Source organism: Stegodyphus dumicola, chromosome 11 (genome assembly GCF_044657685.1).
Source record: "Stegodyphus dumicola isolate Sdum_Otavi_A_Nest chromosome 11, ASM4465768v1".
Lineage (NCBI taxonomy): Eukaryota > Metazoa > Arthropoda > Arachnida > Araneae > Eresidae > Stegodyphus > Stegodyphus dumicola.
In genome coordinates, this window is record NC_140778.1 from 78808570 (window position 1) to 78822622 (window position 14053).

General features: G+C 36.2%; 1 protein-coding gene across 1 annotated transcript in view; it reads left to right on the forward strand.

Annotated features, from left to right (window-relative positions):
- LanA (laminin subunit alpha) overlaps positions 1-14053 on the forward strand; it is a 189291-nt gene that overhangs the window by 66702 nt on the left and 108536 nt on the right. The window contains exons 14-16 of the mRNA XM_085826882.1: positions 3588-3711; positions 6767-6918; positions 9819-10049. Of these exons, the coding sequence (XP_085683008.1) occupies positions 3588-3711; positions 6767-6918; positions 9819-10049 (507 nt within the window). The remainder of the gene's footprint in view (positions 1-3587; positions 3712-6766; positions 6919-9818; positions 10050-14053) is intronic.

Below are 14053 nucleotides of genomic sequence, written 5' to 3' on the forward strand. Positions count from 1 at the left end.
ATTATAATTAATTAATTTTGTATATATATATATATCATTCTCATAACTCTATTTAATGTGTATATTTATGTATAATGATTTAATGTATATATCCAAATTTCATAGTTATAAAATTTAAATAAACATTGTCTCTCTGAGTGAGCAATAAAGCTGAAAGTCTTTGTGGCGGCACAGCTGCTCACCCAGTGGTCTCCGGTCTCCTTTTCATTTGCACTCATCTGACGTATAAGACTAGAGCTGTCTGACATTTTCTAGACTAAAGAATTTGTCCTTTAGCTTTATCTCTTGACCAATTTGTTTACATTTAATAAATTTTGCTATCTTAGTTGGTGTTATAAATCTGAAAGTGTCCCTAGAAAAGTCTTATTATAACTTTTTTCATTAATGATAGCTTTCCTTTCAGATGTATCTCTACTTTTAATATTATTATTACTGGAGGGAAGTGAGCTTTTGAGTAGAGAATCAAACTTACCCCTGAAAATGCCAAATACATCATCAAATTTCTGCTTTTGAAGATCCGCTAAATGTGGGTCAGAATTTTATCTATTACTGCTTTGACATTTTTGCACTTGTGACGAGTTGACAAAGAGGCAGCCTACTTGAGTTATTTAAAATTCTAGGCTATATGCAAATGAATTCAAGATAAGGTTGTAGAGACATTAGGTATTTTCAAAGCAGGAGGTATGAAAAATGAGCAATGCCCTCGCCGGGACTCATGGATGTAACGAACCATGGACCATTCGAATTCTCGTCGAGCGTGCTGACCACTACATTACGAAGGCTTGCTAAGAAGGCGGGAGAAATACCTTATAAGATGTTCATTAGTTCTTGTCGAAGAAGGGGAGAAAATGATTTAGAGAAACGGGTCATGTACAAATTCTCCGAAAGTTCCTGTTCGTTAGTCGGATGAAGGACTAAGGCATTTTGATTACGTAGTACCTTTGCAAGTAAACGCAGTCACCTCCACATCTTCGTTAATAAAATTGAAATAAATTAGAAAGAGCATTCGCTAAAGAAAGAAGCCATGATGGCTTGACAACGGAGTTTGTTAAGAGGTTCGTTAGTCGGCTGCTAAATGGAGAAATTCTGTTGTAAGGCAAACAGCCTTGTTGCCTCTTCTAGCCGCAACTGACCTTTTCAAGCAAGATGCTCTCAAATCAGATAGCGGAATGGAACCGGTTACTGGATCTCTCCGCAGACAGATAAGCATGCTCTTGACAGAGCGAACAGGAAAACAAAATGCTTTTGGCAGAGTTGGAAATGTAAAAGAGAAGCTTTCTCTCTTTTTTACTATACTAACGAGCTCTTTCTCTCTGGAGCTGCGTTCGTTGTTTTTGTTCAAGATTTTCTGGTCGTGTCGGGAAGACTTCTGAATTGTCATTTGCCCGAAGTTTTCAGAGAGCTCTCGATTGGCAGAACACCCTGATTGTTTGCGGATATGATGCTGATAGGCCTCAGAAAATTTCCTCGAGAATTCTCAAGAGGTTATCACATATGGCTACAGACGCTGTTAGACGGGACTTTTCTGAGAAACGAGATTCTGAAGCGAAGTCTCGCCTAGCTACGGAAACGATGCTGCGGCTACGCGGGTTTTTTTTCAATCCTCACTGAAACTGTCTCAGCTAAAGCTCTGTCCCTGGTAGAGACAACCAATCAGGCAAAAGTTCTGCCTGAAGGATCATGTGATTCCAATGTGATCGATTATAGTTTGGAGTTCAAGTATTACTATTTGGCGTTCTTTGTAGTAAGTGAAAACGGTAACCTATCTACGTGGGTTTCTTGGAAATTTGCGGCTTCTGAGAATTGTCCCTTTCGATGACAAGTCTCGTGTAGCCGAAACATACTAATGTGATTGGGACCTCAAGCTCCAACTTGAGCTCCAACTTCGAGACCTCTGCATCTAGATGTTTTCAGTTTTGACTACCATGAAATGGAGCACAGGGTCACGAACGCTTCATGGTGATGGGTCACGCTCAGTTTTCCCGAGAATTGCTATGTGGTCGTTAGAAAATCATTTTCCCCTAGAATTGTGGGGTGGTCATTAAAAAATACCTGAAGGCGTTGCAGCTTCCCTGAAGCACGCCTTTAGAAACTCTATTTTTCTTATTTCCTCTTGGAAAACTGTTAGACTTTAAAACAGTTCTGGTGTTCATGGGAATCCATGATTTTATGAGTCTCCTTGCTCAGCTTAGAAGCTATGTAATTCATCAGTGCTAATTCAACAGTAGGTGGAATACTATAGTCTTTGCGCGCAATCCTCTTGCGAATAAATAAACTTAAGGATAGCTGAATGCCAAATGTAGCAGAATGTGGGCGAAAAGTACTCATATTCCTTTTAATTTTATTGTTTAATTTGATATAACTAGTTTTAACCTGCAGTATATATTACTCATTTCTTTTATTACCTAAAAACTGAAATTTCTATGCATATTATATCATAAAATGTCTTCTGTTTACAGGGCCTTTAATATTAATTAAATAGGATTCAGTTAAGGAATTCTACTTCTCCATAGCGTAAAACATGAATATTAATCAGCTTGATTTCTAGTTTATTAAAAGGTTTTACCTTGGTATGAAACCATTATTAACAATAGTAATATACTGATCTGTTGTGTTTATTAGATATGTTTAATATTATCTTTAAACTGTAATGAAAATAAAAATTATTAGCATATGATATTATACAGTGGAATCTCGAGATACGAGCATCTCTATATACGAAAAATTCGAGATAAGAGGTACGTATGAGCGAAACATTTGTCTCTAAATACGAGCATTGTTTCAAGTAACGAGCAATGAGGCAAGCTGTCGGTATGCTTGGCTCCATTTCCCGATCCGGCTCGACTCGGGGAATCCCATCGTCAGATCACTCGGTATTCTTGCGCTTGTGAGTCAATTGTTTATTATGTTTAACGTGAAAATAGTTATTTCACGATGCCTCCCAAGAAGATGGTTGCCTCAGATAATGCTGCGAAGAAAAATAAGAAAGCCATGGCCGTTGAAATTAAGAAAGAAATCATAGATAAGCAAGCGTGGCGGAATTGGCGAAGACTTACAGCCTTTAGACATGACAATTTGCACTATTCTGAAGAAGCAGAAAGAAATTAAGAAACTTGATGTAGCCAAAGGAGTTATCATTACTTCCAAGCAGCGTCCAAAACTCCTAGAAGATGTTGAGAAGCTGTTGTGGGTGTGGATTAACGAGAAGCATTTAAAAGGTCGGTGTCGGAAGCTATCACAAAGGTAAACTACGTTTATATTATTCACGAGTGTTATTTATTAGAAAATTTTATTTTCATGCTGATATTTTTTTTTGGGGGGGGGCGGACATGGTTAACTGGATTTCCATTATTTTCAATAGGGAAGTTTGTTTCTAGATACGAGAAATTCGCTATACGAACTCAGTGCTGGAAAGAATTAAGCTGGTATCTCGAGGTTCCACTATATTGCAAAAATATCTGAATCTTTGACTGAATACTATTTCATAAAAGTTATTTCATAAATTTTTTATGTTAAATTAATCGCAGATTTAAAGGGTATGTAAAATTCATTACCCTGTTTCTAAGAAACTTCATTTACTCTTTTAGAAAGAAGTTCTTCTGGATTTATTTGTGGAAAAACCAAGCCTGTATGAAGTTTACTTTCATTACTTGAACTTCGGAGGGGAGAATGTTTTCGGAACAATAACTTTTACACCTGATACGTTTGGTGGTAAATATGTTAAAATTTCTTAAGATGTGAATTTATCATTATAAAGTTATTGATAAGTGGATTGCTATTTATTACTTATCTAGATTCATTTTTATGATTGGTTTTTAGGTCATTACTTATTTTATTTTTCACTTTTTTAATTGTTTTAGTTTTTATTTACGCCTCTTTTATATTTATTATTTACTTTTAGGTATTTGTTCTAAATTGTAAATTTTTATGTTTATGGATAACATGGTATATAAAGAAATGAATTTACTAAATATCTTCAATTGTAAATATATAAATAATGAATGCAAATAAATAATTTATTATTCTTTTGTTATTGAGAATAAAGCTGAAACCATGTGAAAGTATTTTATTGATGATTCCCACTTTCGAAGTTGGAAGAGTAGTTTCAAAATTTAGTATTGGGAAGTGTTCTAAACATCAAAGGTAAAGAATTTTCAAAGATAAGATAAATGCTTGTACAATTTTGGGGGTTCTAGGAAATTTTACAAACATAGACACAGAAGTTTTTTCTTTAATTTCATTGTTGATATAGTACAATTCAGAAAACCGAGCGTCCGATATCCGGAATGATCTAAAATCCGAACCATCGGGGATAACCAGCAATCTCTTTTTTTTTTTTTTTTTTTTTCCTCTTAGAAATTTTTGATTGCTTTACGCTTGCGCGCATCTGATATTTTTTCATAATAAAACATCACCGATTAATATTTCACTTTGGCACAAAATTAAATACTAGAAAGATAGAAGAAACAACCATCCGTTAACATAAATCTGTATGATCAACAATTTGCTCGGCATACGTCTCAAACCGAAACATTCAACATCGAAACGTTGTTGGTTTTACATCTACTAAATAATTCATATCCTACTTCAACCTGGCGAATCATTATTTATTTTTCTTGCGTTCATAATTGCGTAATGTCAACACTCGGCAGCTTGAGAAATGATTCATGCAACGATGTCTAAACATTTTTTTTAAATATTAGTAAACACCAAAGAGCATGGTAACCTTTTATGTTGACATTACACTTGGCGATGATTACAAGCCTTAAGCATGCCCGGAAAATAGAAGTGGGTATAATAAATAATTGAACTAACATTTATTCGGACTTAACTCCGTTAGCGTGCGAGAGAAAATTCAGCGGAACAACATGTCTTTAGTCGCCAATCTTGTGAAACATCGCGAATAAGGTACAACGGATGGTAGTTAAAGCTTAATGATGAAAGCCGTAAATTTGAAGGTTTTAGATATCGCAACCAAAAAGAGAAAATTTCCAATTAATGGAATTTGTGAAGAAGTGTGGAGAAGTGGTAATAAGTAGAAATGACGTAGCAAATGTTTTATACCCCAATCATAAGTGAAGAAATCATGTCCATCTATAAGAATTAAAAAGAAAGTATTAACACAAAAAACGAAGCAAATAAATAAATATTATTACGTTTTTCTTTCTTCTGACACACGTCCGTACGGGGTTTGTATATTTGGAGTGAATAACGACGACACTTAATGAAGTAACACACTTTATTTAGCCAATATTAATCAGGGCAGCTCCCAAAACACTTTTTACAGTCGTCGAAGATCTACTATAAACACGCTGGAACAATCAGCGGCACAGCACTGTCAGGCAATAACGATGGAGACAGCTTCCTGCAAAGCACCCGACTCTGCTTTCCGGAGTACAGCTCCCGACTCTGCTTAGTCGTTCCCGGAGCTCAACACGCTCTCTCGACGATGCAGTAACCGCAATACACTAACAGACTCCTTCGGTGCACTCGGCACTCGCTGTCCAGCTGTCAACTCGATCGACTCCGCAGGGATTGACTCGCTAGACGAGACACCAACTCGATACTAACTCGCACTCTAGACAAGGCACACACATTCGCCCTCTCGATGCAGCACACAGTGACTGACAGCGGACCAGCAGGGTTTTATATAGCTTTCGGCCTGTGTTCGAAAACATTCTGAGCTAAACCGGTAAGAATTCGTTCCAGAAGGTTCTCCAACCGTCCATGGTATACCGACAAGTTTATCGCCAAATGTTGCCAAATGGGCGATTTCTCGCCAAATGTGGCAACTTTGCCTGCCCTTGCCATTTTATGGCAACCATAAAACTGCTTTGCGGGGAAGCTATCTTACCACGCCTGTACATTTCGTAACAATATTACTTTTTTTGATAAATTTTGACTCCCTTAAAGTCATAAATGCTTCATTATTTTATGAATCATTATTTCATATTTTAGATTTTATAATTTTTACATGTCATCTTACTAATTTTAAACTGATAATCTAATAAAAAAAAGGCAAATCTACGCCGAATACAAGGTTGTCGATTTGCCTGTTTTATTATCCACGTCGGCGTGTTTCTCTTGCGTCTTGATGATCTAATGTCCAGAAAAATCTCGAATCCGGAATCGCTGAAGTCTCGCCGGGTCCGGATCTCGAACTTTGGACTATACCGCACTCAACTCTAGGGCTAACCTACAATCAGCATCAAGCTTCGCAGTTTCAGAGCTGGTTTTCAGAGGAACAGAGCATGGAAGAGAGCTGGCAAACAAATAGAAAAAAAAGCTTGAAGTTTGACACATTCCAGTTTCTATAGTGTAATTATTTCTCTTCTTCAGCTTTCTGAAGCTATTTAGCTCATTTAAAAATTATAGTAAAGTTTAAGAAATAAAAAATTATATTAGCTAATTTGAGCCGAGGTTTATCAGAATTGTCATAAATTTTTTAATGTGACTCAATCAGAATTTTAAAGAATTTTTTATGATGAAGCAATTGAATATCGTGTAATCAGTTTTGGTCATCTTGCTTACAGTATATATTTTTGAAAGATATATTAAATAGCATTTGCATATCTCAATGTTTCTGCAGCTTTTATCTATATAAAAATACATCGATGCTGACATATTTTAGATACATAGTAATACCTTGACAACACAAATAGTAGTTATTAAAAAGACTGGAAAACAAAACAGATTGTGCATTATAGTTCTACCTTCCATGAATATGAGTTAAATCTACCTAAAATGTAAAATATTTTTTTTTCAGATATTCAGCAAAGCAGTGACATGGTCTTTGAAGCAACTAATAGACCAAAATTTATGAAAGTTTCTGGTAAACAAGGACAAGTTGCATCACCATTCGTTTTAAACCCAGGCCGTTGGACAGTATCTATTAGAATTGAAAAGCCGTTGTTTTTAGTAAGTTTAAATGAACTTATAAAATTTTCTTTCTTAAATATTGTTTCACTTGTTTTTCAACATGACAGAGTGGACCTCAAAAATTATAAATAGAAAGGCATAAGAACGAAAAAAATGCTAATTATTTAAGCTGCAATAGGTTCGTCAACATCACCTGTTTAACATTGTTAACGTATCAGTTGAGTTCCTTAGGGTTGTTCTGTTGAGTTCTTCCAAACTGTTGAGTTGTAACTGTTGAGTTCTTCCAAACAGTTAAAATAGTAGTACTATTTTAACTGTTTGAGGGGCAGGAAAGGCAATTAACGTTTTTAGCAAAACTCTTGTTTTATTTACTATATCAGGTGATGCAATGAAATTATTTGCGACAATTATACATATTTTGCCCAAGACGCGTGGGAAAAAAATGAACACTTCTTGTGATTAGTGTCAGTGACGACCGTCCACAGAACACATCCCTACAAATCAGTCTCTATGGTACTCATGGAAATAGTTTATCGTTTTCAAGCAGAGTGCAACTTTGCATGTGTTGCATTCCCACACTGTTCTTACAGGCTTTTTCTTGGTGCTGCAGCGTGCACATTGTCGTGATGTTGTGTTCGATGGGTGATGCTTATTTTCTTGAAGACGAATTGCTGCATCAACTACTAGCTTATGTTTCTTGATTGGCTTATGTTTCTTGATTGCCATTTAGTGAGCTACAAGTGAACTTCAGAAAAGGCCAGTCTTGAAAACCACTCACACGAGTGAGTAAGACATTCAGTAGGAAAAAAAGGTTACTGTAGGTAACCACCATCCTTCAAAGAATTAATGCAGTAATTCCGCATACTTTCTCTAAGATATTAGTCAAAAGCAGGAAATATTAAACATGAATTTGGATTTCTTTTGTGTGGAAATGATTGAAGGACACACATCAAGTTAACTACTGTGTGCGATAATTAAATAGTCTTAAGCATGCATTAAGAGGTTTCATTGACATAAATATGCTCATACTTTTTGCACAATATTGTTAATTATTTAATTTTTAGTATTCAGTAATTGATTTCTAATAGAAAAAAAGCGTTTGCCATAAATCCTATTGTTGGTATTCCTTAATCCTCTAGTCACTGATTCTGATAGCCCTTTATAAATTTCGTGAAAAAAGCGTTATCATAAAGAGTTATTTGATATATGATTCTCTATCTGATAGATATTTCTTAATGTTTTCTTTATGACATTATTTAGTGTAGAGTATGAGAAACATGCTCTTCATTTAATTTTTTTAAATCCTCTAGTCACAGATTCTGATAGCCCTTTAAAAATTTCGTGAAAAAAGCGTTATCATAAAGAGTTATTTGATATATGATTCTCTATCTGATAGATATTTCTTAATGTTTTGTTTATGACATTATTTAGTGTAGAGTATGAGAAGCATGCTCTTCATTTAATTTTTTTAAATCCTCTAGTCACAGATTCTGATAGCCCTTTATAAATTTCGTGAAAAAAGCGTTATCATAAAGAGTTATTTGATATATGATTCTCTATCTGATAGATATTTCTTAATGTTTTGTTTATGACATTATTCAGTGTAGAGTATGAGAAGCATGCTCTTCATTTAATTTTTTTAAATCCTCTAGTCACAGATTCTGATAGCCCTTTATAAATTTCGTGAAAAAAGCGTTATCATAAAGAGTTATTTGATATATGATTCTCTATCTGATAGATATTTCTTAATGTTTTCATTATGACATTATTTAGTGTAGAGTATGAGAAGCATGCTCTTCATTTAATTTTTTTTAAAAATTTAATTAAACACAAGGGATGGTTTCAAAGTTCTAGGAATTCTGGTATAATTGTTTTTTTCGTCAATTTTGATCAGTATCACAATGACATTTTTAAACATAATCCTCATTTAATTGAATATGCGTATCCGAACGAAAAACTAATTTTTTAAGCCATGCTTTAGAGAACTTTTCGGTGTTTCCTAAATCCAACCTATTCATGACAGGGTTAAGCTCTCAAATCGAGTACCCTGTAATGGTTTTTTTTTAAATGTGGGAACAGAATACTCGTCGCTGACGTTGAACAATTTCTGAAGTTCAACATCCTCTTTCCAGAAAAAGAAAATAAATGCGCTTCTCATCTTCTTAGTTGCTAAAACAGTACTATAAAAATACAACTGGGTCAGCCAGACAACAAAATCGGAGTAAACAATATTGTACGAGGTAGCTGCATAAATATGTTAAGACTTATCTCTGACCGATTGCTTTGCCTGTAAGTTCTAGAAATAGAACCAGAGTAGTATTTTAATGTTCAATGTCAGCCAGAACTTTGGAAATTGAACCAGGGTTCAATTCCTAGAACTTTCTAAACACCCTACGTATTTAAGAAACATCCTTGGTATGTGTAAGGATTTTCACCAGAAACTTTAATTTTATGTAGTCTCTTTTCGTATTTTCATATTTAAAATGTGGCAGGACGATGTTAAAGATGATGTTGCTAATGAAATTTGTTTCTCTAATAATTCTTCATCGTGCTTTTAAATAATTCAATGTCAGTCAGAACTTTGGAAATTGAACCAGAGTTCAGTTCCTAGAACTTTGGAAACACTCTATGTATTTAAGAAACATCCTTGAAATATGCGTAAAGATTCTCACCGGAAACTTTAATTTTATGTAGTTTCTTTTCGTACTTTCATCTGTAAAATGTGGCAGCACAATGTTAAAGATGATGTTGCTAATGGAATTTGTTAATAATTCTTCTTCATGCTTACGAGTAATGACTGAAATTTTGAAAGCGTTCAGCTAAACTTCTTATAGTATTAAGTGTGTTTGTTATTTTTGTAAATTATTATTATTCATTTTATGCATGTGCATAAATATTAAGAAACAATATTTAAAAAGACCAAATGTAATTATTTGCAGGATTATATGGTTCTTCTGCCTCAGGCATATTATGAAGCTACCCTTCTTCAGGAAGACATTTCTGAACCATGTATTATAAACAATGGAGAAAATGAAATGTGCCGAAATTTCAGATATCCTCCTTTGCCTCCTGATTCTGAAATTGTGAGAGGTGAAGCTGGATATGTCCACGATGGAGATAAGGATGAAAGGAGACAAGCGAACGTTTATGAGGATAGCCAAGTCTTAGCTGTGAGTAGCTTATTTTATATAGCGTTTTAAGATAATTTTTCTCAATATACATACACTTCATTTATTGTTATAAGCATCACATCTGTCTGAATAGCTGCTGGTTTAAAAAAAAAAATGGTCAGACGTTTCTTTCAATTGAATAAAACGAAAATACATCGATTACCTAAGTGCGAAACCGTTTCATTTTTAATTTATACAAGAAAAATCCTATTTGTCCAGATTTACGAGTATTTCATAAATGTAGGTACCCAGTTTTCTTAGCATTTCAGTGATATTTTAGCATTTTAAATTCCATATGTGGAAAAAAAGTGTAAAAATAAATCTTCAAAATGTCTCATCTTATGTTAATATCACTCATTCTAATTTATTTTTCTATTCTAGCATCATTAACTGACTTCATTTAATCTAGAGATATGGTAAATTTGCAAGTACATTCGTTTTAAGAGTTTACAGGCGAGAGAAAGTACAGTGGATGGACAAAAATATGGAAACACCTTGTGAAATGCATGTTTGAAAAGAAAGATTGATTTTAATGAAATATGTAGGTGGCGCTGGCGTTTTTGACTACTGACGCCACCTATACAACTTCGTAAATGTGCTAAACAGTTCAGTTGTTGTCGGAGTACTGTTATGTGAGGTTGTCATTGCATTATGTCAGAGTTAACAGACTTCGAACGTGGGCAAATTGTTGGAGCACGTAAGGTAGGTGCTTCCGTAAGCAAGGTGGCCGAGGTGTTTAGTGTTTCAAGAAGTACTGTATCGAAGATTTATTCCGCATATTTGAAAAGCGGAAAAACATCATCTGCTAAATCACAGCGCGGACGAAAGTGTGTCCTGAGTGATCGTGACAGGCGATCATTAAGGGCAATTGTGACGAAAAATAAGAAGACCACAGCTGCAAAAGTTACTGCTGAAATGAATGTTGTGTTACCGAACCCTGTGAGTACCAAAACAATTAGAAGGGATCTTCATAAACAGGGAATTGCTGGCCGTGCTGCAATTGAGAAGCCACTCATCAGTGATGCTAATGCCCGTAACAGGAAAAGGTGGTGTTTAAGTCATAAAGCCTGGACTAAGAGCAGTGGAAGCGAGTAATATGGTCTGACGAGTCTTCTTTCACATTGTTTCCCACTTCTGGCCGAGTTTACGTCTGGAGAACGCCATCTCAAGCCTATAATACAGACTGCTTGTTGCCAAGAGTGAAACATGGCGGGGGTTCTGTTATGGTTTGGGCAGCCATATCGTGGTTCTCTGCTAGCCCCATGATAACTGTGTCAGGGCACACGACTGCCAAAACTTATGTGAACATTTTGGCCGATCAAGTTCATCCCATGGTACAAACTTTGTTCCCCGATGGTGATGGTGTCTTCCAAGACGACAAAGCCCCTGTTCACACAGCTCACATTGTCCAGGACTGGTTTTCTGAGCATGAGGGTGAGTTGTCCCATCTCCCCTGGCCACCATAGTCACCAGATCTGAATATTATCGAACCTTTGTGGTCTACATTGGAACGGAAAGTGCGTTCTCGTTATCCACCGCCAACATCGTTATCTGAACTTGCCACCGTTTTGCAGGAAGAATGGTATAATATTCCCATGTAATACATACAGGAACTGTATTTATCCATTCCGAGAAGACTGCAAGCTGTTTTGGATGCCAGCGGGTTTCCTACACCATATTAAGCAAAGAAACATGTTTTTTTAAAGGTGTTTCCATATTTTTGTCCAACCCCTGTACATAGCCTTGTTGACTGGAATAAAAGTAGCAGTCTCAGTCTCTTCTAAAGTTCAGATGAAAAGGTACGAAACATCGTGACAATCAAACCGGTTGATATTCGAATATGCCGTTTTGGGACAACGTAGTGGGACATCTAGGGATGCGAATGTAGTGCCCTGCATGGTTGTGCGCATGCGCGAGGCAGGAGATAAGTAGGCAGTTATGTGTTCTGTTCTATTGATGCGGCCAGTGCGTGTGAGGAGATCGTGGCTTTCACGTTGTAAAAATCAACAATTGAGAAGCAGCGAGATCAGTTTTCTGATAGTGGAAGGAGTTAAACCAGCCGATATTCTTCACCCGATAATGGCCGTGTACGGGGAAGACAGTGTCCAACAATTCGGTGAGAAAGTTAAGTACTTGTTTTCGTGAACGCCGGGAGTGTTTGAGTGATAATCCCAGGCCAGGCCAGGCAAACACGGTAATCACGACTGAAGTCATTGACAAGGTGAACAACCTCGTGAAAAATGATCGGCGTGTCACAATGCGAATGTTGACAGTGATGGTGGGCCCAGCATTGGAACATTGTGAGCAATTGTGCACGACAGTTTGGGTTACCGAAAGCTGTGCGCGCAATGGGTTCCGAAGAAGCTCAACGAACTGCAAAAGGAACTGCGTGTGAGGCTAGCACTTCAACACATTTTCCGATATCATGAAGACCCCAATTTTCTAAAGCGGATCGTCACTGGTGACGACAGCTGGTGCTATCACTTCGAGCTAGAGACAAAGCGGGCCAGAGCCAGAGACATGCATCGTCACCTCCCCCTAAAAAATTAAAAGCTGCGTCTTTAGCAGGCAAGGTGATGCTCACCGTCTTTTTCGACGTCCGAGGTCCAATACTCATCGAATTCCCCGAGCACAGAAAAGACATTAACCATCACGTATACTGTGAGACAGACCGTAATCTACGAAAGTCCATCTAGAGCAAACGATCTATCCTGCTCACGTGGGAGTGATTCTGCTCCACGGATAACACGTGTCCACACGTCTCCAAGGCCACAGAAAGTGTAATGGCCCATTTCAAGTGGGAGCAGCTTAAGCATCTGCAGGTATATGTTGCCTTGCGATTTCTATGTGTTTGATCCGCTAAAAACATATCTCAAAGTTAAGCGCTGCAACTCGGACGACGAACTGAAGAACGCAATGGAAGTCTGGCTCCTGTCACAGTCATAGGAATACTGGGAACAGGAAATACTTCGGCTCGTAAACAGTGGGATAGTTGTGCTCATGCCTGTGATGATTACTTGTGAATAAAGACTTCAGTTATACCCATAGTGTAGTTTCGTACTTTTTCATTTGAATGCCCTTATAAACTGAACCAATAGCTGCAAGATTGGCCGGTTTCCCCCTCCCATGCAGTTGATTACAAACAATCGTTTAGTTGTCAGTGTGCATAACTATTCGGGTTTTCAACAATTTTATTAAAATTCGTAAATTTTCTAATTAAATTGAACTATTTTAATTCTGTTTGACGTCACAGCAAAGTAAAAATTTCTGCTTTCAGGAATGTTACTGTTATTTTTTCTGTTTAGCATAGACTACTAAATGCGTTATGTAAAGTAACTTGAAAATTTGAAATTTTTCAGTTTTTTCCAAGGACAGTAATGTGAATGCAGACTATTTATGATATGCGGTATATGATTATTCTTAATAGGCAATACGTCTTTAGCAGTATTTCTGTTGACTATCTAGTATTTCTGTTGACTATCTTCATGTATATGCTACACTATGCATGTGCAAAGTGTCACAATTTAATTACTGAAATGCACCTTAGAAATATGTGCATGGAACAATATATAAGTGAATCTCTCGCCTTCAAGATACCCATTTTGTGACTTTGCAGTGATTTAAACAACATTCCAATTCCTAAAATCAAGCATGGAAGTAATTTTGTGGAATGCAGTTAAGTGCCTCATATTCTGTTGAATAGCAGGCATATTAGAAAATCCGGCAGTTAGAGTAATTTGATTACTGTAGCTGGCAGTTGTAGTAGCCAAATTACTGTAACTGCAAGCTGCAAGTATTAGTGCTTCTGATTTTTTTTTTAAATTTTGAACTTTGCATTCACTGTATAATTTTCATGCAAATAATTAAATCCTTTCAACACAATTATATAAATTCCAACATTGCTGTCTCAGTATTTTGACAACTTTTTTCCCCTGATGGTATGGTTAGCAGTACATTCATGAGATTAATTGATGGTTAAACTTTATTTCTCAAATAATACAATG